General features: G+C 35.6%; 1 protein-coding gene across 1 annotated transcript in view; it reads left to right on the top strand.

Annotated features, from left to right (window-relative positions):
- LOC104522185 (inactive N-acetylated-alpha-linked acidic dipeptidase-like protein 2) overlaps nt 1–22,911 on the top strand; it is a gene marked incomplete at both ends in the record, with an annotated part of 100,532 nt that overhangs the window by 28,811 nt on the left and 48,810 nt on the right. The window contains 2 exons of the mRNA XM_029084122.1: nt 1,409–1,555; nt 17,052–17,147. Coding sequence (XP_028939955.1) covers nt 1,409–1,555; nt 17,052–17,147 — 243 coding nt within the window. The remainder of the gene's footprint in view (nt 1–1,408; nt 1,556–17,051; nt 17,148–22,911) is intronic.

The following is a 22,911-nucleotide window of genomic DNA, read 5'->3' as shown; positions in this document are numbered from 1 at the left end:
AATGTATGTAAGAATGGTGGGAGCAAAAACATCTAACAAAAAAATAGAGTGATTATCCACCTTTCAAAAACAGCTATGAAATGGAAGCTATTTCTTGCAGGTATTTTAAAATAGTTTTCTGTGAGAGTCTGAAGCCTTTATTTATCCTGGATGATCACAGTATCATACATTGGTTTGGGTTGGAAAGGACCTTTAAAGATCATGTGTTTCAACCCCCCTGCCATGAGCAGGGACACCTACTCGACCAGGCTACTCAGAGCCTCATCCAACCTGGCCTTGAATATGCAATTGCATTCTTCATAGTACTGAAGTGAAACTGTGAAGCAATAATTATGCTAGCTTAAAAATGGAAAAATACCAAGATTTTTCTCTTTCTAACTCTTAAAATATTTTCCTGCTAACCTCAGGAAATTTAATATACAGAATCTGGAGTAACTGAATATTAAAGGATAACTAACCTTTACACTGTTCCTATAGCAAGCTAGTAATTTAGTAGATCAGTCTGAGGAAGTTATAGTATAGTATATAAACTGTTAGCTAAATGTAAATAATCTCTAGTACTTCAACTTAACATTCTTTAAAAAAAACCAAAGTAGCCTATTTGCTATAATAGATGTTGAAAGACTTTGTGCCTACTGTTTAAGTGTTTAATTACCTAATGTGTTTGAAAACTACAGTAGTATGCAGCACTCAGTCTTGAGCTTGTTTTCCAGTTTTCATCTTATATTTATTGCAATTCTGTTGCTAAGATTTCACTGTTAAATACTTATGTGAAATAAATACAAATATGTCAGTGACTAGAATTGTTTTAAGTAATTTACCCAGATAATGTGCATTTATGTGTCTTTAGCCTTTTAATTGTTTTTCTCTTAACCGCTACTCTGCAATTGCAGCAAGTTCTTTACATTGCCAGCATTTCATAGACCATAGATATCTTGAATATAATTATCTGATTCAGCTTTTTGCTGTTAGAGAGCATGCTGTTAACTGAGTAAAGAATTGATTTAAGTAGCCACCGGAACGTGCTTCCAAAAGGTGCCATGATGATCTCTAATCTCCTGCCCAGTATGGGACATTTCATATGCCTACCAAAGGCTTCTTCTGTTGTTTCTCCTGCCATTTAAATGAGATATGTCCTTTGAGAGACTCATCCATGTTGCAGCACACTCTTCATTCTCTGCTCTGTCTGATCCTAAAGATTGCAGTATATATCAGTAGAAGGTGAAAGGTTTGTAGATTCACTAACTGCTTAGTGTGAGACAGCTAATACCTGTTTGCACCAGTGTAACTTCCAACCTGTTTTTAAAATGCTTCAACCCAAAGAATGCTGTGTAGGTGAGATACTGATATAAGTTGAGTCTGGTTGCAAATAAATAAATAGAATTTTGATTTGTGTTTTTTTTTTCAGAGCCAGAGCTTCAACTGTGTGGAAAAGACCAAATGTCCAGGATCTAATGTGAGTTCTGTGCAGATACAGGGAGATTCAGATTATTTCATCAACCATCTTGGAGTACCTGCCATGCAGTTTTCTTATGAAGACATCAAAACATCAGAGGTAGTTATGAATGAAAATGGGCAAACTGAAAATAACATAAAGATAGAATTAGATTTTCTCAGGTTATATCCTTACATGATAAGCATGTTTTAGTGGAAAGCTATCTCCTCTAAGTGCCTTTTTCAGATCTTCAGGATTACCACAGAACTTAAAAGTGACTGATTTTATAGGGGCACGGCATTCAAACAGATAAATGTTTAGAACAAAAGCAAAAGAAAAAATTGAAGCATATTATGTTAAAAATGTTAATATTGCTGATAGTATTATAGGTTACATATTATCTAATCCAACTTTTCAGACTGCTTTCAACATAAAGGAAACGAGTTTTGATGTGTATTTTTTTTTTTCCTGCAGAGTAGGATGAGACAGCCTTCAAAATAAATTTTATGTACATTTTCATACTGTGGGCAAAATATGACTCACTAGTATAAATGTTGGTTTGAGGCTTCATAACACCATGTTCTTTTTCAGTTCTCTGCAAGGTAAGTGGAAGGAAGAGGCATGTTACACTGTTTGGAGACCAGGTTGAAATTGATCACAGATAAACTGTTAGGAAAGTTTGTCCTTCCTCAGCCTTCACTGCTGTAGGTTATATTTACACCTCGACAGCTCAAACTTATCCTCAGTTGGTCAGCTGAGGATCAGGAAGCCTGGTATTAGTTATTTCAATATAGAGTAGTCATAAGAAAAGATGTGTGTTTTCTTGTAAATGTAACAATGCATTAACTTCATGTTCCCCTCGTTTCTCTTCTTGTGCTGTGCTTATCTACATATGCACACATATGTAGATAAGCACGTGGTTCAAGTTCAAGAACAAAGTTCAAGAACAAAGCTGAAGCTGAGTTGAGCTGGAATGCTTCCTGGCATTGCATGCTAATGTTTCTGTTTCACAAATGCAAAGCAAAACAGAAATATGACAAATACTAGAGCATTGTTGTGATGCTGTTGTACAAATTAAAATAGATTTAGTCAAGAATTTATATAATTTATATAACAGACTTCTGTTTCTAAACATCACTGCACCTATTAGGCAAAATACTGTATTTGAGATTAAACACAAGGCAAAGGCTGTAAGGAAAATGTGAAGGCAGAAGATGTATGTTTATGACAGCCTTGTGGTCCAGTGCAAATATCTGTTGTCACTTAGCAACTATTCTACATACTTTTCAGTCTAGATTTGTATATACAGGATCTATAGAGCATAAGAAAGGCTCTACAAACTTCAGTATATCAAAATAATATATGAACAATATGAACACTGAAGGTTGCCTTGGCTAACGTCTATTTCAATCTTACCAAAGTTGTTATTCCTGTTCAGTTAACTTTGCAGGTGTACATTTTTGTCTCTCAAAATGACTCAGCAATGCAAATAAAATTATAAAAGAAAACATCTTCCTATTTGCCTAAATATGACACAGCAAATTTGATTCCCCATTGAAAACTCAGCTTTTGTCCTTTTTTGCAAAATAATTTCCTAGAAATAAACGTGAAAGTGTAATCTGCAGTCTTGAAGTTGATGTACTGCACCTCTCAGACCATAGGAGATCTTGACCCCGTCAAATGTATTTCATGTGAGAAATAAATCTGCTTAGCAAAATATGTAAATATCTGTTGGCAAAAGGGTGGATTTTTTCCCTAAAAGTGATGTTACACAGAATCATTAACTTTGCGTTCTTTGCTATATTTTGGTTATCTATTGTACTGATTATTAACAGTTCTTCAAAACACAGGCTCATTGTCTCTCCTGCTTTGCTATATTCTATCAGACAAGCAATCTGGTTTTTGTTTACTGTTTATTGGGGATTCTGTTTATTGTATCAAACAGGGGTAGTACTATTATAAGGCAGACAGAAATTATTCTGGGTTTATAGCTGTATTAATAAACATTGTAGGAATTTCTCTTGTGCAGGTTAGTGACTGAAAATAACCTGTTAAGTTGCAGGGAAGATTTTTGTTTGTTTCCAAACCATTCAGCTCTTTGAATTATGCTTCAGCTTTTTCAACTTCATTGTAAAACAAGATTTAGATTTGGGAAAACAAATTTCAGAAATGGGGTGTTTTGACCTGCTTTTGTAGACTATCATTTTAACAGATTGGTTTCTTCTGCTGTCTCTTTCACTGCTGTGACCTACTCAGGAAATTATCTTCCTTTGGAATATACATGCCTTTATTTTATCCACCTGTAAGACAGCATGCAGTGTCACATAAAACTGATGCTATTCCACACTCAAAAAACCTGTTTTAGAGTAAAAAAACCTGAGACCTGTGCCTTGTAGTCTGCCTACAGAGCAACAGTTATAGGTCAGCTTTAGAAATGTATTTCTTGCACAGTAAGTGTAATGCTAATCCTCAGAGAGAAGGTTGTAAAAGCTTTTCATTGGCAGGAACCTGAGGAGTAAATAAGAGGAAATAAAAGTTGTAAGAGGAAATATTCAGACCAGAAGAGTAAGTAAAACTGTCTTGTTCGAAATTACCTAATACAGTGAACCACAGCCTCAGGGAGGTTAAATCTGCATGGCAAATGCCTGTGGTCAGATCTGTGAGCTAGTAAACTGCATTCTAAGTATTCAGCCACTAGTAGAAAAATGCACTGAGTGAAATGCAGCTCATATATTTACTAGCAGAAAATACACAGCATTTTAGTCTGTCAGCAAGAAGAATTCTTGGAAGAATTCTTCACAAGTGGGAAAAAAAAACCCAAAACATATTATTAACCCAATTTCCAAGACTTATCTTGGAGTTGCTAAAGAAAGCCTTCCTCTCCTCCTACCTTCTGGTGCACTGACTTTACCTCCACAGGAAGGTCACATTCCGATTTGTAATGTGTGAGGAGAAAGACTGATTGGCTTTTCCTTATACTGCGAATTCTTACTTTGAGGAGGAGTCATGCTATTCAAGTTAATCATTAATTGACATCTAAGTGATCATGTGGAGCCTCCAGACAGAGAAGTAAAGTTGATTTCAAATCTGAGTTTCTCTACTACTGAAAACCCATTATTATAAGTCTGTTAGTCCTTACCTCAGTGGAGAATAGTATTAGAAACATCTTCACTTAGCTTTGCTTCAACAAGAAAGAGCAGTAAAAGAGGTCTTAGATCACAGACTTGTCTTTGTTACTCTCCGTACTGCGATAAGTGCTAGATATTAATGGAATTACTTGATCATCCATACCTCCTCTTTTAACATGCTTCTGTTTCTCTTATTTCTCTCCCTTATTTCTTTAAGTTTTGCATTATTTTTTGTTTTAAATGAGCATCATCCCATATAATTTTCCTCTTCTTGGTGGAGCACCTTAAAAATATAGTTTGCTCTGCTGGATTCAACATTTTAATCTGATGGCCACACTTGCCTTTTTTTCTTCATCAAAGAAAACAGACAGAGGAAAGTAGGTTTTAAAAGATCTATATTTGGAAGTGTAGTAGTGGCCTTCTTCACTACAGAGAAAAGAACCAACCCCATAGTTGCACAGTTGCTGAAGTACTGGAAGATAAATAAATCACACAGATTAAGCCTTGCTGTGGCTGCCTGATGTTTGGGTACAAGAGAAAATATAGTCTGGATTTGCCATGGTTTCAGTTAGAGATTTGATTGTTTCCTCAGTATAGTAACTCAAACAATATTAAACTGTTCAGCATTTTGAAGCCATTCCAATCACTTGCAAACTTAAGCTGGTACAGGAGTATTTCGAGCGTTTTTCAAGACTGAAATAGAGTGTTACTATCCATTTCTATGTCATTGCAGTCAGCAGTTTCATGAGGAATTCAGTTTTTTTAAATTATAGCTAGATTATTTCCTGTGTTATCTGCATATTATTCATCCTTCTCAGCATATCCTATTATATGATATTCTATCTGATAACATAGAATCTTAAATCCCTTCTGTGATAATGCAGTAGGTTACATCACTGTTAACGTTATCATTTTATTTTGAGACAGAACAGGTTACTGGACATTATTAAAAATAAAAAACTGCCCTACTCTCTTTTTTGTTATTATTGATGGACACATATTTAGCATGAAATATTTTATGGTAGCTGTCCAAATTTGGGTATGCCAGGCTTACAGAACATTTACTTTTACACCTAGACCATAAAAGTTGTTTTCCGTATCTTCACTGAAACTTAAGTACAGGCAAGAAGAATAAAAATGACCTGTCACATTATTCACAGGCTAGACCAAGATAGTGTAATACCATGGACCACTAAGCTAATTTAGAAGAAAAATGAAAAGAGGTTTCTTTATAGAAGGCATTTGTATGTAATATATGTTGAAGAGTTTAGAATTTTGACAGTTTGAGATTGTATCCTCTTTAGAGAGAATGCATAATGATTTTTATTTCTGTTGAAATATGCATAACTTCTTGAAGGTAACTTTCAACTTCCATTAGAGCCCTTAAAAGTGATTTTCACCCACACTGGTGTAAAACAGAGGCCACTAAATCTTAAATCTTCAGTGAATGTGGCTTCTCAGTTGTTTTTGCTGTTTGCCTCCATTTCCTCCCTTTCCCCCTGTCTTGCCCTTTTTTCTTCCCTTTTTATCACTCTTTGGGGAAACTTACTACAGTTTCTTTATTTCAGTATTTACATGCTTAGGCTAACACATCCTGCACTTTTTTCAGAAGAAATCAAAAGCTTTCCGAGTTTGCTTTGTTATGAGAAAAGAAACACAGGAGCTGTCCTTGATAGAGAGAACTTAGGGTCTAATTTACCAAAAAATAACTCCCGTGTTGCATTCTGCTTTTATGTCTTTCATGTGCTTGTGTTAATGTAGAGGGAGGGCTTAGGCAGTATGAAATGCTCTTCAGTACATCTGGCTTGTGTCTTTTTAAAAGTGCATGGGAAACTGGTGATTATACCAACTTTTGTCTGTGGAGGAGCAGTACTGAGCATCTGTAGGTTGTGGGGTTCTGGTGTCAGTGATTAGGATATCCTCTGTTATGGGGACCTTCAGCTGCTGTTTCATTTCTTCTTGGAGGTTTTTTTGTATCAAGGTTAAGTTTTGAACTGAATAAAGGAATTCATAGAAATCAGGGTGGCATGGGGAAGTTCTGGGTCTCGGCCATGTGTCAGGACTCTATCCAAACTCTGATAACTGTCACTGTAAATTTCTGACCAATGTTCTTTTACCTTCTCTCTTAGCAAAGTTCTTGTCAAGCATTATTTATATAGATTATATATATACATACACTATTTTATATGCATATGTTTATATATACATATGTATATATAAAATCATATTGACATTATGGAAGGCAGCAAAGTCTGTGGTGTAGTTTTGCCATCAAATTCTGGGTAAAGTGAGAAATTTAACTCCATAAACACAGCTTTGTACCTGTGTGCCTATATGTAAAGCAAACATGAGTTGTCTGATCTATGATAGCCTTTATTGAGAACTGGTTTTGTATCATTAATGTAGTTCACTGGTCAAGCAGTTACAGTGCTTAAAATCAATCAGTTTTTATGTTCTGAAGTTTCAGAACTCTATATTCCTAATGCAGTTATCTCAAGCTTTTTCATCACATCGTTAATGTGTATGGTAAAGACAGAGGTTTCATTTTTGTCATGGAGAAGCGATGACTTCCAGTGTGTAACAAAATATATGTTGAACAGTCCCCAGTAGATGGTCTTGGGACTACTTGTGAAAGTAGGTCCAAACCATGGCTGCTTGTGTGTCTTGCCTTTCTCACTCGTGGACTACACTGTCTTTGTAATAGCTAGGCTTTAATTTATTCATACCCATACTATTTTTCTTCTAACTAACATATTTTCTCTTTTCTGTCCTTCTTTAGCATAAATTAGTGCATTTTAATTTCTCAGTATGTTCAGGGGTTACTCGGTGTAGTACTCACCAGTAATACATTAATACATTGGTCCATCTGTTCACTTGGACACTAATTTAGTTGAATGTGGCAGTGAGAGCATGCTGAAATTGTTAAGGTTAATGACTCAGTGTTTTACAAGCCAAAATATATTTGATGTTCAATTGATTGCTTGAGTTGTTTTATTGAATAATATGAATATTTAGCTGCTTAATTTCATGGAAGAGCATCTTTGTTATTCCACTTATGTTAGCGAAACTGATGACATCCTCATTCAGTTGGATACATTACTCCAAAAGAATCTGTTTGGTCTCACAAATTCTAGTGCTTTTATGTACCAAAGATTCCACGGTGCCTCCAGGAGAGGAAAGCTCTTTTTGTAAACCTGCTGTACAGTAACAAAAATGCAGAGCTTGTTTAGCATTCACACTGCACGAATATATGCTGTTGCTGTAAACTCTGTCCTTGCAGATTCTCTCATAGGCTCTTCATTTTCTTGGAGTTCACTGAGGGCTGTTGAGAGTCAATGGAGGAACGACAGTCTGGAATTTCCCACAGGATATGAGAAAATGTGAGAAATTTGCTTAGACATCAATTATTGCTTCTGTCTGATAGCCTACTGAAGCATCTAGTTACTGAAAACATGTATTATCTAACGATAGAAGACACTGAATTATCTGTCGTCCCTGGAGAAGTAAATGACGTATTGCATTCAAGGTAACATTTTACCGTTGTTGTTCTGAGTGACTAAATTCAACAGACCAACTGAAAATCTTTGGGCAGAGTATCTAGAATAAGTATGAGAACTTGCTTTGTGTCAGTTGATATTAGTAGTGTGGCACTCAGCGTTGTCTTTTAGTATTTTGGAAAAAAAAAAATCAAGATTGCTGGACTATCATAATTGATCATAAAATGTTACAAAATGTTCTTGCATCCTTCACACCACACCCAAGAAAAGGTGTTCTCTCTTACATGTAGTGAATCTGAACTGAGCCTCCTATTTCTGACTTTCTGAAACTGGGAAGAACCTCTGTGAGGTTCCAGATTTCTGGCTTGGGCTGATTCCTCATACTTAAACTGCTGATTCTGCCTTCAGTTTAAAAAGCATCAAGGAAAAACTCTAGAGAAGGAATAAAGCTATGCAAGTATCCTGATATCCTAGAAATTGCTTTCTTCATGCTGCAGTCTGTGAATTTATAGCTTTACAGTGATTATTTCCATTCACTTATTAATGCAAGGAAGAAAACATTAAATTAAAAGAGATGAGAGAAAAATACTTATATTCTTTTCCTGCATGATGACTGTTGGCTGGAGTTTTTCTGGCTACAACTGGGTCAAACAAAAAAAAAAAAGATTGTGCAGCAGTGATTCCAGTTATGCCTCTTCTGTTTTCTGTGTAGTCTGGTTTGTCAGGCCTTGCCTATTCTGTCCAGCATTTGGTGACATCACAAGGTCAGTGCACATCTTTGCCAGAACATTAAAACAGAAAATAGATTTGACTTTATTTCTTTCTTAAAAGTTTCTTCAGTAAACTGAAATGGTGAAAATACCAAAGAAAAACCTCTTGTCAGAAACTCCTTCTGACATGCCCATTTTCACAAAGTAGAGTCATTCTCACTTTGAATGAGATTTTTGACACATATTAGGCTGTGGCAACTGCAAAGCTTTGCTTTCTAAAAATAATTTAAAAGCATACACACTTTATTTCTTTAGTTTCACTTAAATAATGACCTGTGAAAACCAACTTTTATATCACTTTATAATACTTCGTAGGTTTGGGGGCAAATATTTAATTAGATGTCAAGAGCATTTGCTAGAAAAGGAAAAGTCAGCCTACTAGTGAGATGGGGAGGCGTGCACTCTCTTCTACAATATATTTGCAGCTTTAAGGGCCTTTATTAGTGAGAAATCCTGTAGATGCCATACGTTAATGCTTGGTCTTATTCCATTGATTCGATTTAACCCACACATTAGAGAACCACACTTTGGCTTCAGTTTGTTCTATGCTATATAATCTACTTTTTCAGTAAATCTGTTTAAAAATCTGCTTCAGTCTGCAGCACCCTCACAAACTTAGTATTTCAGACACCTGATGATAAGCCATGTGAGGTGCCCTTTTACATTATTATTTTTTTGAGCCTTCTTCCAGTCAAACCTCTGGTTCAATCTCTTATACCCTGCCAGGAAAAAAAAAGGAAAATGGAGAAGAGATGGTCTTTTAGCCTAGCTGAGCTGAAACACCTGTTTCACAAAGGAATACAATTGTGTATTTCCTGCTAAGACACCGTATGCCAATTGCTTGACTTTCGATAAAATGAAAGAAGGAATTAGTGAGAGCCTGCAGTGGAGATTTCAGAGGTATTTTTGTTCTGCTTGCTGCTCTCTCTTTATCTTTTCTTCTGACGGGGCTTTCTCCTTCATGCTATGACAAATTTTTGGCAAAGGTTTTGAATACAAATGCAGGTAAGTTCTCATGCAATTGTGAGCCTCCGGATTTCTGAGTAATAGTTTTGGGCACTAGCATAACTTTATAGAATGTGCTCTGCAGGTGAATTCAACTTCCCAACTAAATTTGTTTCCTAGGTTGATACTGAAGGTAAGCACTGAAAGCTTGCTTTGTGTTTTACTGACTAGACACTCCATGTTTGTCTGTGTCTCTTAGGTTGCTGCCATTCTACTCTTCATGCTGTTGTGTTACAAAAAGGCATAAACAGTGAAACAGGTTAATAGCTCATAGAACAGACACAGCATATATATATATACATACATATATATATATATATGTGGACAGGTAACACACTGTATTCTCAGTCCTGCTGCAGCAGAGGCTTTATACCCTAAATTCTCCTCTGCTAGACTTTATTCTTCAGTCTGTGTGAAGAAAATAAGTAGCTTTCTCTTGGCTTTCATCCTTCTTTTTTGTATTTTCTTTGCAGACTAGCAGTGTTGGATTAGCATGTTTGTACTGTTTGGACTACCCGTACAAATTTCAGAAGGATTTTTGCTCTTGCTACTTGCTTACAATTGTACCTTCCTAAGAGTCTTTTACTTTTGTGCAGTACAAAATTGGTGGCACAAATATTGTGAAGTGCTGGTGCAAATATGGACAATACTGACAGATATTAACAAGAGTGAAATCAAACCGATTGAAGAACTTTAGTCTAAAGACTACATTTTTCCAGATCGAGCATTAGTGCCGAGTAGAGAAACCTCCATTGCATGTTAATTAAAACAATCAAACAGACAAAAAAACCCCACCAACATTCTGGAGGTATTTATGTTTTATTCACCAGGATAAGGACAGAGGGATGTCTTCTTACCAATGCTGGGGAATATTAATCAGGAAAGAAAAATCTGTTAAGGTATTAAATTAAAGTGCATTAAAGAATTACTAGTTACATAATTTGAGTTTCCTAACTGGAAATTTAACTGTTTCTAAAGTAATAGTTAAGAAAACAGGACTCTGTTGTGGATGCCGCATTGTCCTGGCCTAGTAATGAAAATTGCTTGTTGTATTTACCACAGAACTATTTCCAGTTCTAAGACAGTGTGTGGTAAAATTTGTTTTATTTTGTTTTTTTTAATTACAGCAAAATAGAGCTCTAAAGTATGTCTTGGTATTTACTCTGTTTTACATTAAATCACCAGAAGTGCTGTGGAATTTTATTCATGTTTTGAAGTGCATTGGTTGAAAGTTGGCATATAAATTGAAGGTATGCTATAGGATGATACATGAGGGATGGCAAATTTAGTACCTTTGGAAGTTCCACTCACTTCATTAGTTGAGGAAATATAAGTTAGAAAAATGAGTCTAGTAAATCAGAAGTGAATTTTAGTGCAAGGGTCCATTGTAAATGAACAAGAGTAAGACAAGTTGGGTGTTTTAAGGGTGTTTTCCCTGCATTTTTGATCCCCATTTAATCAATTCATCAATCAATTAATTACTGTCACGAGACCTGAGGGCAGCAGGAAATTGGGTTCAAATTAAAAAGAAAAGGAGGCAATTTGTTTTAAGATTGAAAGTTGAATGTTCAATCGAAGTTTAATCAGAAGTGACCCATTATTTGAAAAGTGGAGCATCAATGTCTTTCTAATTTCACAGAATGCTTCATTAAATAAGTATTGAAAAGATCAGGTTAACTGATCATTTCAAAAGGAAGATGAGACAAAGAGGGGTTTTAGAAGCCCCCTCCCAAATACATGTTATGCTTGGTCATTTCTCTTCTGAAGAGCTTGTAGAGAAACCAAATCCTTACACTGGGAATTCAAGGATTGTTGGCATGGTCCTTTCTAGGTTGTACACATCGTATGATGAAGACATAGCTTCAGGGAGCAAATGTTCTTAATCCATTTGGATAGCTGTGTACCTACAGAACAATTTACAAAAGGTATTAAACTGTGAGGAGAAATATTTAAAGGCAAAACTGGAAGTTTGGCCTCCTATATTTTAGGGTGTCTCACAGTGGTCTGACCTTGAAAAAGTCTTTCCATAAATTGATGTCATCCTGAGAGCATTCAGCTGCACATTGTACAAAGTGGGTGTTCCTCCTGTGGGTGAAAAACATAAAGGAATAATCCAGTTTATTTTAGTACTCTTGGATTAGCATGTCTTTTCCTTAGTGTGTATTTACTAGAAATTTGCTTAGCAAATTGCTGTTCAAAAAACTAACCCAACACTCACTTGTTATTGTGAGCTTGCTGCAAGCATAAATGAGGAGTTCGATTCAGTTTCTTGCTGTTGGAAAGTGGTGCTCTTGCTGTTAAATGCTGAGAGGTACTCCTGAAACATCAGCTAGACTCATATCTCTTCCATGTGCTCCCTGGGGTAAAGAATGGGCTTCTGTTACTTGGAAAGTTCACGCAGCTTTCTCTGATGGGCATAGTGCTTGAAAGACAGGAAAAGGCAGGAGAAACAGAATACATTTGCCTTCATAGTAGTTCTTTAGGGAGGTGTCTTTTATGGAAAAAAAAAACCAAACCCCAAACAAAAAAAAAAAAAACAAAAACCACAAAACTCAACAACTGTTTTGAATATTTCACTTGATAAATGTAGAACAAGATATTTCAGATGTCAGCAACTTATTTCAGATAGTAATCTGGGATTATTAACTATTTGTACATATTATCTGTCTATGCACACACAAAAAATAATAGATATTTTCTGTAAATAAGTACAAATACATAAAATGGTAGTCAATGTGCATTCCATAGGAAAGATTATATTTTCTGGCCAGAGTAATCTCAGAGAGTTTTCCAGAGTGTAGATGTGGCAAAGAAAGGAGAGAGCAACTGGACTGGTGTAAGAGGAGGACAGTAATAAAAATCAAAAAGACCCCCAAATGTTTCACTACAGAAGGGACTGATAAGAGCATATTCATAGTCTGACCTCAAGACAGGTAGGAAAAAAAAGCCTCTTCTGGGTATCGTAGCAGGGACTGTGCTGAGTTTGTTGCAAAGTGGAAGGTCACCGAAGGGTTGCTGGGCTGAGGAAGAACCTGAAGATGATGATTCCTTGTGCAAAGAAACAGTGGGAGAAAGTTATTTACAGAGTGTTTTTTCTTTTGTTACACTTTTGCTTTTTAACAAAGGCTGTTGTCCTGGATTCTCTTCTCATAAAAGCTAATTTTAAAGAAAAATATTATTTTTATTTTCAGATGTTTGCCTCCAGGAAAACACCAGGACTGATCTACATCAGAGCTCTAGCTGGGTTGGGGTTCAGTGACACCACTCACTTGTGTAATTCTAACATTTACAACCTAGTATTTCTTTCCATTTAACTTGTGTAAGAGGAGCAAGAGCTTCTGCTCTATGAAGGAACCTAGATTCAGAGAATGGGTATGGATGCATATTTTCAGTGTTTGTATCTCTCACCATTGAATGTGGGATGAGTGTAGGATGACTACAATCCTAACCTGTGCTCTGTAGGTGTATGTCTCGAATAGGGTGGGATAAAAGCAGGTTAAGCAGTGTTTCCCTGCTTTGCCGACATCTGATCCATCAAGTCTTAGATTCCAGAGAAAGAATATGTGTCTAGATGGAGCGATAATCTGATCTTGTGTAGCAAATTAATTCAGTAATCATTCTCTTCTCTGCCTCTCAATGAGGTACTCAAGAATGAATATAAATAATGTAATTCTTTCTAAATTCTTGATTGCAATTATATGAATGATGATGCATTAGCACCACAGTAGCAGAATGATATTGTTCCTCAACTTCCCTCCAGTCAAGTGACATGGCTCTGTAAACTAGTGCACAAACTTAAAACAAAGATGAATAGGTGTTATAAATTAATCTTGAAGTATGTATTTTGTCTTTATAAAGAATGACTTTGTGCTTCTTCTCCCTGAGATTGAAAAAAAGAAAAAAAAGATAGTTTTCTGAAGGGAACGACGACTTCATTTATTATTCTGATACTTCTGTGACAAATTATACAACACAGAGATGCATCACTGAACACAAAAATTTGTATGAGTTGGTGCTAATTATATTTTTTATTTTTTTAAGAAAGCGTTGGGAGCTTACTACTAGAAACAGTCTTCTAGAAATGTATGGAAATACTGACAGAATATTGATCATGGAGATATTAATTTGTAGAAAAAAATAAGAAGTAAAATTACCAGCAATGTAACATACCTTTTTGAGACATAACTTTCACTGAGTTTTCTTGAACATGTCTATGAGACATGTCACACTGTTCAAAGAAGCTTAATTTAGCTGTAAATGTACTAGCTCAGGAGGTGTATTGAGCATCCGTAGGGACTCCACCTAAGTTGAGGGGTTTTGAGTAGAGCATATTGTTGTATCACGTCACTGGTATGAATATAATGCATTTGTGGACCATGCTTCTTCCAGAAGAGAGCTAACAGTGCTGTGCCCAATTAAGAACCAGCTCTTGGATCCATGGGATGTACTGCATTGTGTCCTACAAACATAATTCCCATTCAGCAGGCATATATCAGATACCACCATTTTATCCCCCAGGGGTACATGAGTAAGATACATTACATTATTTGTTTCAAGGAAGAGGGTAGGATTTTTTTCTCTGCTTCTTTTTAAATTCTTTTGTTTGAATTGACGTTAACAGCTCTTTCAGCTAAAGTGTTATTTTATTTCGGTGTTTGTATGGCTTAGAACCCAGCATGGGAAAGAGCAAAGCTCAGTCACATAAAAGGAGATTGCACAAGCCAGAACAAAGCATCTAAATTGTTTGTCTCTCATTTGCTCACTTCCTGAGGTTTAAAACAATAAACCCTACAGAGTGTTTTTAGCAACTGAAAAGGTAGTGGAGTGCCAACCTTACTAATCAATCCTGTTAAAGCTGGGATCAGTTTTAATATTTTTTAGCCAAAGCTATTATTTGGCCACTGCTCAGCATGCAGTCTCTGAGTGCAAATAACTTTATGGCCATTGAAAAATTTGCTGGGCATCATTACCAGATTTAATGCCCCTAAAAAGGGGCTTCATTTCTTGTGAGTACAGAGTATGAGTATTCTCATACTTATTTGAAGAATAAGGACAGAAGCTACTGAAGATCAGTGCATATCAAGAGGAGGAAACCAAAGAAATGTTAGTCTAGTAGCTATGGGAAAGTGGTATTTGAAAAAGGCATGCTTCCAACATTGTCAGTGTTGCCTCACAGCCTGGGAAAGAATGTAAACCAGAAAAGTTATTTATCTTAAATACAGGACCATGAGCTTCTGTTAATTTTATTTGAAATTCAATCTGAAAGGACTCTATATTTGAAAATAACTTTTTTCAAAATTATTTTCATAGAGTTATACTCATAGTAGAATCTCATGATGTTTTAAGCATTTTTGATCCACAGATATCGCCAGCTTCTTATTGCTGCTAGTACTATTTTATACGTAAATTCATAGAACATAAAAACTGCACTCAAAATTTAGGTACTCTCTTATTGGGTCCTATGTAAAGCTCCAGAACTAGCATATATAAAACAGTATGGTTATGAATGTGGCAAAATATATTCATCTCACAAGTCACACTCCTCCTCTGCTTAACCTTTCTTAATGGATACTTTTTCTTAAATTCTTTTTACTGTCCCTCTCCAGAAAAAAAAACTGACACATGGAAATTGTTAGTTCTAGGACTAGCCTAACTTAATTTGAAACTGAATGCTTCCCAAGAGAGTCTGACAGGGCTGTCAAACAAAGGACAAGGCTAGTTTCCCAGCACTCAGATGCAAATAAATGCTACAAGGAAATATGTTAATGAGAGGCTTGTACAGTCTGCCATCGATCTCTCTGGAAAGCCTGTATGTGATTCTACGTGGCACACAGTGCATTGTACACTAAATACGAAATACAATAAAGGACTTTGAGATATTCTGACTAAACATAATAATACATTTAGGTGGTGGCTTCCAAAATTAAAATCAAAACCAGAATAAGACCTTCCAAAAGGAGATACAAAGTAATGTGATGCTGAACTTAGTTGCCTAGAGCTAACCAGAGTTTGACAGAGGGTGAAGTTTTGCTCCTCTTCAAGACATAGGTAAATACAGTGGACTTGTCTCTGGTTCTTTGTGTCAGACTTCGCTTTGAAGAGTATGTATAAAAGAATTACTCATAGCTAGTACATTTTAGAATGTCATGATACTGACTCAGTCACATCCTCCTGATGATCTCTGAAATAACTTTGACCGTAGTTTCTCTGCTTTTATACTGAATTCATTGTTGTTGGTGAACAGTGAGTGTATTCAAAGTGTGCTTACCAAATTGAGCATCTCAAGTTCATCAAGGTGCACCTCTACACCTATTTTTATACTAGGTGGGGAATTAGATGGGCATTAGGTTCTTAGCTGTTCCAAGAGGCACAGTTTAGGTCATGCCTAAAGAGCAAAACTGGAGGCACTCTACAAAAGCAAGAATAATTTTAGGATGTATGTCTTGGGAGTTACAGAGGTGTAGAGAAAGATTTTTCTTTTCAGGTTAGTATCTGGATTACCAGGTTCAAGAATATAGGTTTACATAATTCCTGGTTTAGGAATCTGTGTACCTTTGAAGCTCAAAGTTTTGTTTTGTATAGTTTTGCTTTTTTTCAGTCCACACCTAGGTATCAGTTTGATATTTCCTTGTGACAGCAAATATGCAACCTAATTTCTTGCTTTCTTATAGTACAAGAAAAGACAAACATCTTGTACAAATTATATATTAAGATTGCTTGGTGTTAAAAAGAGTGGTCAACCTAAAGGATATAATTCTAGGGAATTGACCAAAAACCTGTATTATGTAGATGGTATTACTGTATACAGAGGTAGAATTGTTTGCAGGAGTTGAAAGTATATTCTTTGATTATCGTGTTTACCTTTCTTCTGAAGAATAAATCATAACATCTTTAATAAAATCTCTGATTGCTGCCTAGCTCAGAATGAAATCTATATGGATATTTTTTCTTCCTCTAGGCTAAATTTTTGGCTGCTTTGGGAAGCATAATTAAAAAGACAACTACTATTCCAGAAATAAAGTCGTAAGACTTAGTGTTTTTTGCCTCTTTTGGGGACTTGGAATCAGTTAATTAGATCAGTGAAATAAGTTCTAATAATTGGCAAAACTTAAGAACAATTTGAAGGGTTTTTTCAATCTCTGAACAAAATCCAATAAACATTTACAGGAGGAAATAAATTTGGAATCCTAAAAGGCTTCTTATTTCTTTCTCACAGAATTCTAGTTTTCTCTCCGAAGCTCTTTTTCCTGTACATACAACAAAAACTGAAGAGCTGGATCCCTCCTTCAGCCTGCACGAGACCATTGCAAAGGTAACAGAAATGGAGATCTCATTTATACGTATTTTCTTTCACATGACCAAATTTGAATTTGATAATAATTCAGGAAGATAATCTGTTTCTTTCCTTTGAATACTTTAAATGTAGTTAAAAGTTGTGGAGATTTTTTTCCTTGAGATTCACCTTTGGAATAGTCTTTACTCTTACGTTGGTGACCTTGCGTGATCAAAATACTACTATGTGCAAATGCTTAATTTTGTGTGATTCTCAGTTTATTTTGCATGGTTCACAATAAACTTATTGTCATGAGTGCAGAGCATTGAGTCCCACTAGATGGCAGGAAGTAACAAGTTTGTTGCTGTCAATTTTGTCAGTGAAGAGCGATCTCTGAGGGCATCTTCATGTGCACAGATACTTGGTTTTACAACCTGTCACAGCATGCTCACATGGGAAGAAGGGGTGGCCATCCCATGATTCTGGAGGGTGCTGTACAGAGGGGATGCTCCCAAAGTTAACGTGTTCCGACTCCCTTCTTGTTGCTGCAATATAATACTCCCTCCACATTATTTATTAATACAGTCAAAATTAATACCTTGCTCTAAAGTGCTCTTTCTTCACTCTCTCCACTCAGCAAGCCCTGCTTCTACAGGGAGACCTAACTACAAATGAGTCCAACTTAATGGATTTGTACACTTCTTGTAATTGGATTTCTTGTAAACCAATGCTATGTAGACCTCACAAACAGATTTCTTTGCTTGTTCAGAGCTACTTCTTTTGGAAAAGCAGCTGCTGTTGAAACATTTCTTTTGGCAACAACAAAAATAAATTCACAAAGATCAGCAACGTGCAGATTTAGCATGCAGGCAGACCAGCATCTTTGACAAGAGAGACAGTGACTTATCTTGAGGTTTTTAGAGGGGGTTTTGTTTGTTTGTTTGTTTTTTAAAAAAGAAGCACATATTCCTAGCCATTCTTTTGAAGCTTGGCAGAGTCTGACAGTTAAGGAACAATCACAAGAGTCTTTTCTGAAGCCCTTTTAATGGAACTGATGGTTTTTAAGCCATCCTTGTTGCCAAAGTGAGTGAAAAGATTCACCAAATTTCTTCCCAAAGACTGAGGGAAGTAGGTATGTCATTATTTACTGCATAATTAGTTTATGATTTACTAATTAGTGTGTGATGGGCCATATGTAATCTGAATAATGTGCATTTGCTCTATAATATTGACTATCACAGAAAAATATTTATTAGATAGTTGACTTGAGGCATTTTGATACAATTTAAGTCGTTACCAATTATTTTAAGAAGGTTCATTGAGCATTACAACTTTCTGTGATAAAGCTTGATGAAAATTGCACTAGGATATGACTATATTTCCATTTTGCTTTTCAGACTGTAGCCCAGGATGCTTTTATAAAGATTAATAATATATGAAGCAATAGAGTGAAATCCTCCACTGGTGATTTTGTCACCTTTAGCTTAGCTTGATTGATCTTAAAGTAGTTTCTGAATATCTTGAACAGCAAAAGTTTTCTAAATTTCATCTATCATTTACTCTTCTTTATAGTTAGGTAACGGTGTTGTTGCCTCTTGGTTCCCTCCACTGTCGTCCTCCACCTTTTCCTCAGAGTAACTAAGCCAGCCATTGTCTTCCCCTTCTCCTGCAAGATGGGCTGTTCTTTGCCCCTCCTTTATCCCAGTGTTAGTCATCTGTTCCAATTTGAAAGCATTTTCTTTGGGTGAATGTCCAGAAAGGTATGCAGTATTTTATATAAGGCCTTAATATGGCTTTGTGTGGTAACTTTTATCCAGCTTTCATACCTGAGGTGATGTCATATCAGCTTTTCCTCAGTAAGATCTTCTTTCAGCCCTACATTTGATTCTAGTGGCTACACGTTAGTGCAGACAAGCTGCTGTATATGTCATCTGAATTCTAAAGAATCATCTCCATTACTGAAACTCTAAATATGTCCTCGTACTGCACACATATTGATTCCCAATGTGAGCCTTTTCAGGGGGAAAAAGCTTAATGAAGTTTTATTTCTTTGAAAAGAAAACAACATGTATCAGTTTAGCTTTAACAAAAACATCTATAATTACTAAAACAGAAGAAATCTGAGTCACATGGAGATACAGATCTTTTAAACAATACCTAGTCTACACCATTCCATTGTTGATCAGTTACCCATGGTCAGTGTATGAGTGCTAGCAGAATTTTACATATTATACTGTGCACATGAATGATATATGATACTTCATGCTTCAACATTTTTTAGTTCTAGTAAAAAATGCATTATTAAAAATATATATATATTTTTTTTTATTTATCCATTGCTGTATATGCCTAGGGGTTGTCCTTTAGCTAGTACAATAAAAATAAATTAGATACATTTTCATTTGAGTGAAAGAGAGAAGTGGATAAAAATAGAGAAATGTTATATATCCCGAAATACCATTTCCATCTTGTATCTTTGAAAACAGTTTTGTTGACTTTTGTAAGCCAGCTAAAAGGAGAAACACTTTTTATTTGGACTTCTAAGTTGCAAAAGCAAATTGTATTCAGGAGACTACAAAAATTCTGAAGCAATTCTCTGCACACCTCAGAAATATTACAGTTTGAGTGATGAAGACTTAATTTCTGACTGAAGTCTTTAAAGTAAAAATATTACTTGGATATGGGATTTAAAGGAAATGCTATAAATTTATGTAGTTAACTAAACATTTTTAATGCTATTTCTTAGTCTGAAATCTTCATATTTTCATTGTGGTACTCTGAACAGATGAGGCCAATTATACCTTCAAAAGATTAGAAATCACTAGCTTTATATGAAATTATTAATATTTGGGGAAAAAAAAAAAAAAAACAAAAACAACATAATGAGAAGTTAGCTTGTAGTTAGAATTTACACTCCTCACTTGGAAGTTAATCCTCCTCAACAGGTATGTGCCAACTGACTGTGCATGCTCCATTGCAATTGCAAGTAAAACAGGTATCATAACTGCTTCAGAAATTTTAACTTTTAATTTCAAAAGACCTTACACACAAAACTGGTTTTATGTTAAAAGAAATTAAAATATAATGCATAGAAAATTTAATCACAGATAGTTTATGAAAATATTTGAAACTGTGACTTTTTATTCTTATTTGAGACCAAATGTATTTTTATGAATCTTAAAATTTCTCACAGTATTAAAATGCCATATTCTGACCTGCTTTATTCAGATACATATCTGGTTATTTTACCACTATCTATCCAAATATACAAATCATTGTTTACAGACCTAGAGTAGCACAGAACACTGTTAACCAGCTACAATGGCTTTGAAGACTGTGAAAGTCTTCATCATGTATCAAGTTTTCCATTGTTAAGTTTCATAGCACTGAAAATCTTTTCTGTATGTAGAAGCATGTATTTTACAGCTGCTTATGTGAGAGACTTTGTGTTTAAAATTACAGTCTCAGTTCCTTTAACAACCAGCTGAGACCTGGTTTGAATGGCTCTGTATCTATTGGAACATGCACAATAGTTGGTAGTTTTGAGACACAGTTGGTATATTGAAGCTAAACTTATTTTATCACATCAAATTGAGTTTGGAAACTGAGAATATGTTGAATTCAATGCAAGAAGGCACACTGGTGCTGGATGGTCATTATTGTAAAAGGAAGGTTTACTCTGCTAAATTGAGATTTATTCATTTAGACCTGGTAGTGAAGAAGTTACAGAGCTATCTGGAGAAAAAAAATGAAATGTATGAAAAAAGTGAGTGTTAAGAAGTAATATCTATTTCCAGATTTCTTGTGTATTGATGGTTTTATAGCGAGGGGGGCATTGACCTGGTTTGGGTCTTTTTTGTATACTCAATAGTATTAGGTATGGACAAACTAATTTATCCAAGCTGATTGATTTCAGAAGATTAAGTTACTTCTTGGTTGATGCATAACCACCAGAGTAGGAATAGCCTCACTAGATAAGAAAAAAATTCCATTTAGTACAATTACTATGACTGGTAGAAACAAGTATTAGATTCTTGGGCAATAAATATGTAAAATCAGGGAATCATAGCATGATACTTCCTCTGGTGTACTTTCCCACTTACTGTCAATTAGCAGTGCAATATTTCTTAGACTCATAATCACACCTCTACACTGATTTCCGGTTCTGTTACATGTGTAATCTATGCCATTTTTTAATTCATTTGCATTCTAACTTCCATAACATCCCATAACAACATTTCCCACGATTTAATTCTGCCCCCCTGCCTTACTTTAAACTTGCTACTTATTTATCTCACTAGGTTTGTTCTACCCATGGTATGAGAAATAATGAACAAGCATATTCTTTAATTTTCAATACCAGTCCCTTTCCTTTCTAAACTGTATTGTGTCTGAGTGTAGTAACCAGTTTGAGCTATCCTCATCGGTAAGTCAATCCTGCCTAATAATACATTACCTCTCTCCTTTTGCAGTTCTATGGCATCTCTTTTGCTTTAAGGCAATTAGAATTGTGTATCATATTTGACATGTTGGATCACTGTGGATGTATAGACTCTCTGTGATATTTTCTTCTCCAATCTTGCCTCAGTAAACTTTAAGATGCTGTTGGCCTTTTAGATTGCTATTATGCATCAACTATTCATGATGACTTGAATATTTCTGACTTCAGTGATATGAGCCAATTCATACATCCTGATTGTGTGCACTCATAGCTTGTTTTCTCCCGTGTGATCTCTTCATATTTTCCAACGAGTCTGCCATTTTTCAGCCCAGTGCTCAAATATTGTGGGATGCAAGTCAAGAAGGACACAAAGAATATCTTTCACTCTTGGTAGCAGAAGTGTGCTTAGTGTTCAGTTTGATGAAACTCATTTGCCACTCACAGTGTGCTTGGCTTGTATGGCCACTGAAGCTGGTGGAAAAACTTATGCTGGTTTTGGCAGAAAATTATTTGAGTCTCTTCATCTCTCAGAGGGAAATAAGGCTTTAATGATTTTTTTCCTGTGTGTATGGCTTGATCCTAAGCAACAATGGAAGATTTTCAACATAAATTTTTACATGATGTTCAGCATAAAAACAGATAATCAGCTAATTGTGGTTTATGCTCTCTGAAGACAGTGATTACCTTAATTTTGTGAACACTTTGAAAATAAGGAGACTGCCAAATGTGGCAGGTAAAATGAATGAGAAATGTGCAACTGTTACAGAGATAGATCTGTACTCTGAGTGCTTAGAAGATCTAATTTGTCAGAACTCGTCAGACAAATTTATCTTAGATCTTGGCACTTTAAAGGTGGATTTAGGGTAGATTGCTGCAAGGCTTAGGCTGATCTGAAAGATTCAGAGAAGAAAGAGAAATATGTAAGCTTCCTTGTGGTGAAGAACCAAGACTTTCATTACAGCAGCATGTTGCAGTACAAAATTTAGTGGTATCTTAAGTGAGGTTTTCAGGCCTTGTAATTTCAAGTGTGTTTTATAATATATATATATATATATATCAAGTATTAAAATGGAGAAAGGTGTGCCTATGTGACAGAGAATGGATTTTCCCATCAGACCAGAAGTCGTCAGATGAAACTTCACTATCAAATGCATACTCAGAAAAGTACGTGCTATTTTTCAGTGAGCTTCTTCAGTTTTATTCAGCACAGCATTACACAGTAACCAGTCAATTGGAGTTATTAACAAGTTTGAAAATACTTTTGTGTTATGAGGTATGCTCACTAGAGTAGCCTAATGAGACTTGGATTATGCAGTTCTAAAAGCTTTAATGGCAATCCCCCAACAGGGAGTGCCACTGGAG

Source organism: Antrostomus carolinensis, unplaced genomic scaffold, assembly GCF_000700745.2.
Source record: "Antrostomus carolinensis isolate BGI_N321 unplaced genomic scaffold, ASM70074v2 scaffold5543, whole genome shotgun sequence".
Classification (NCBI taxonomy): Eukaryota; Metazoa; Chordata; class Aves; order Caprimulgiformes; family Caprimulgidae; genus Antrostomus; species Antrostomus carolinensis.
Note: the sequence above shows the minus strand (reverse complement) of the source record. Positions and strands in the feature narration are given on the sequence as shown.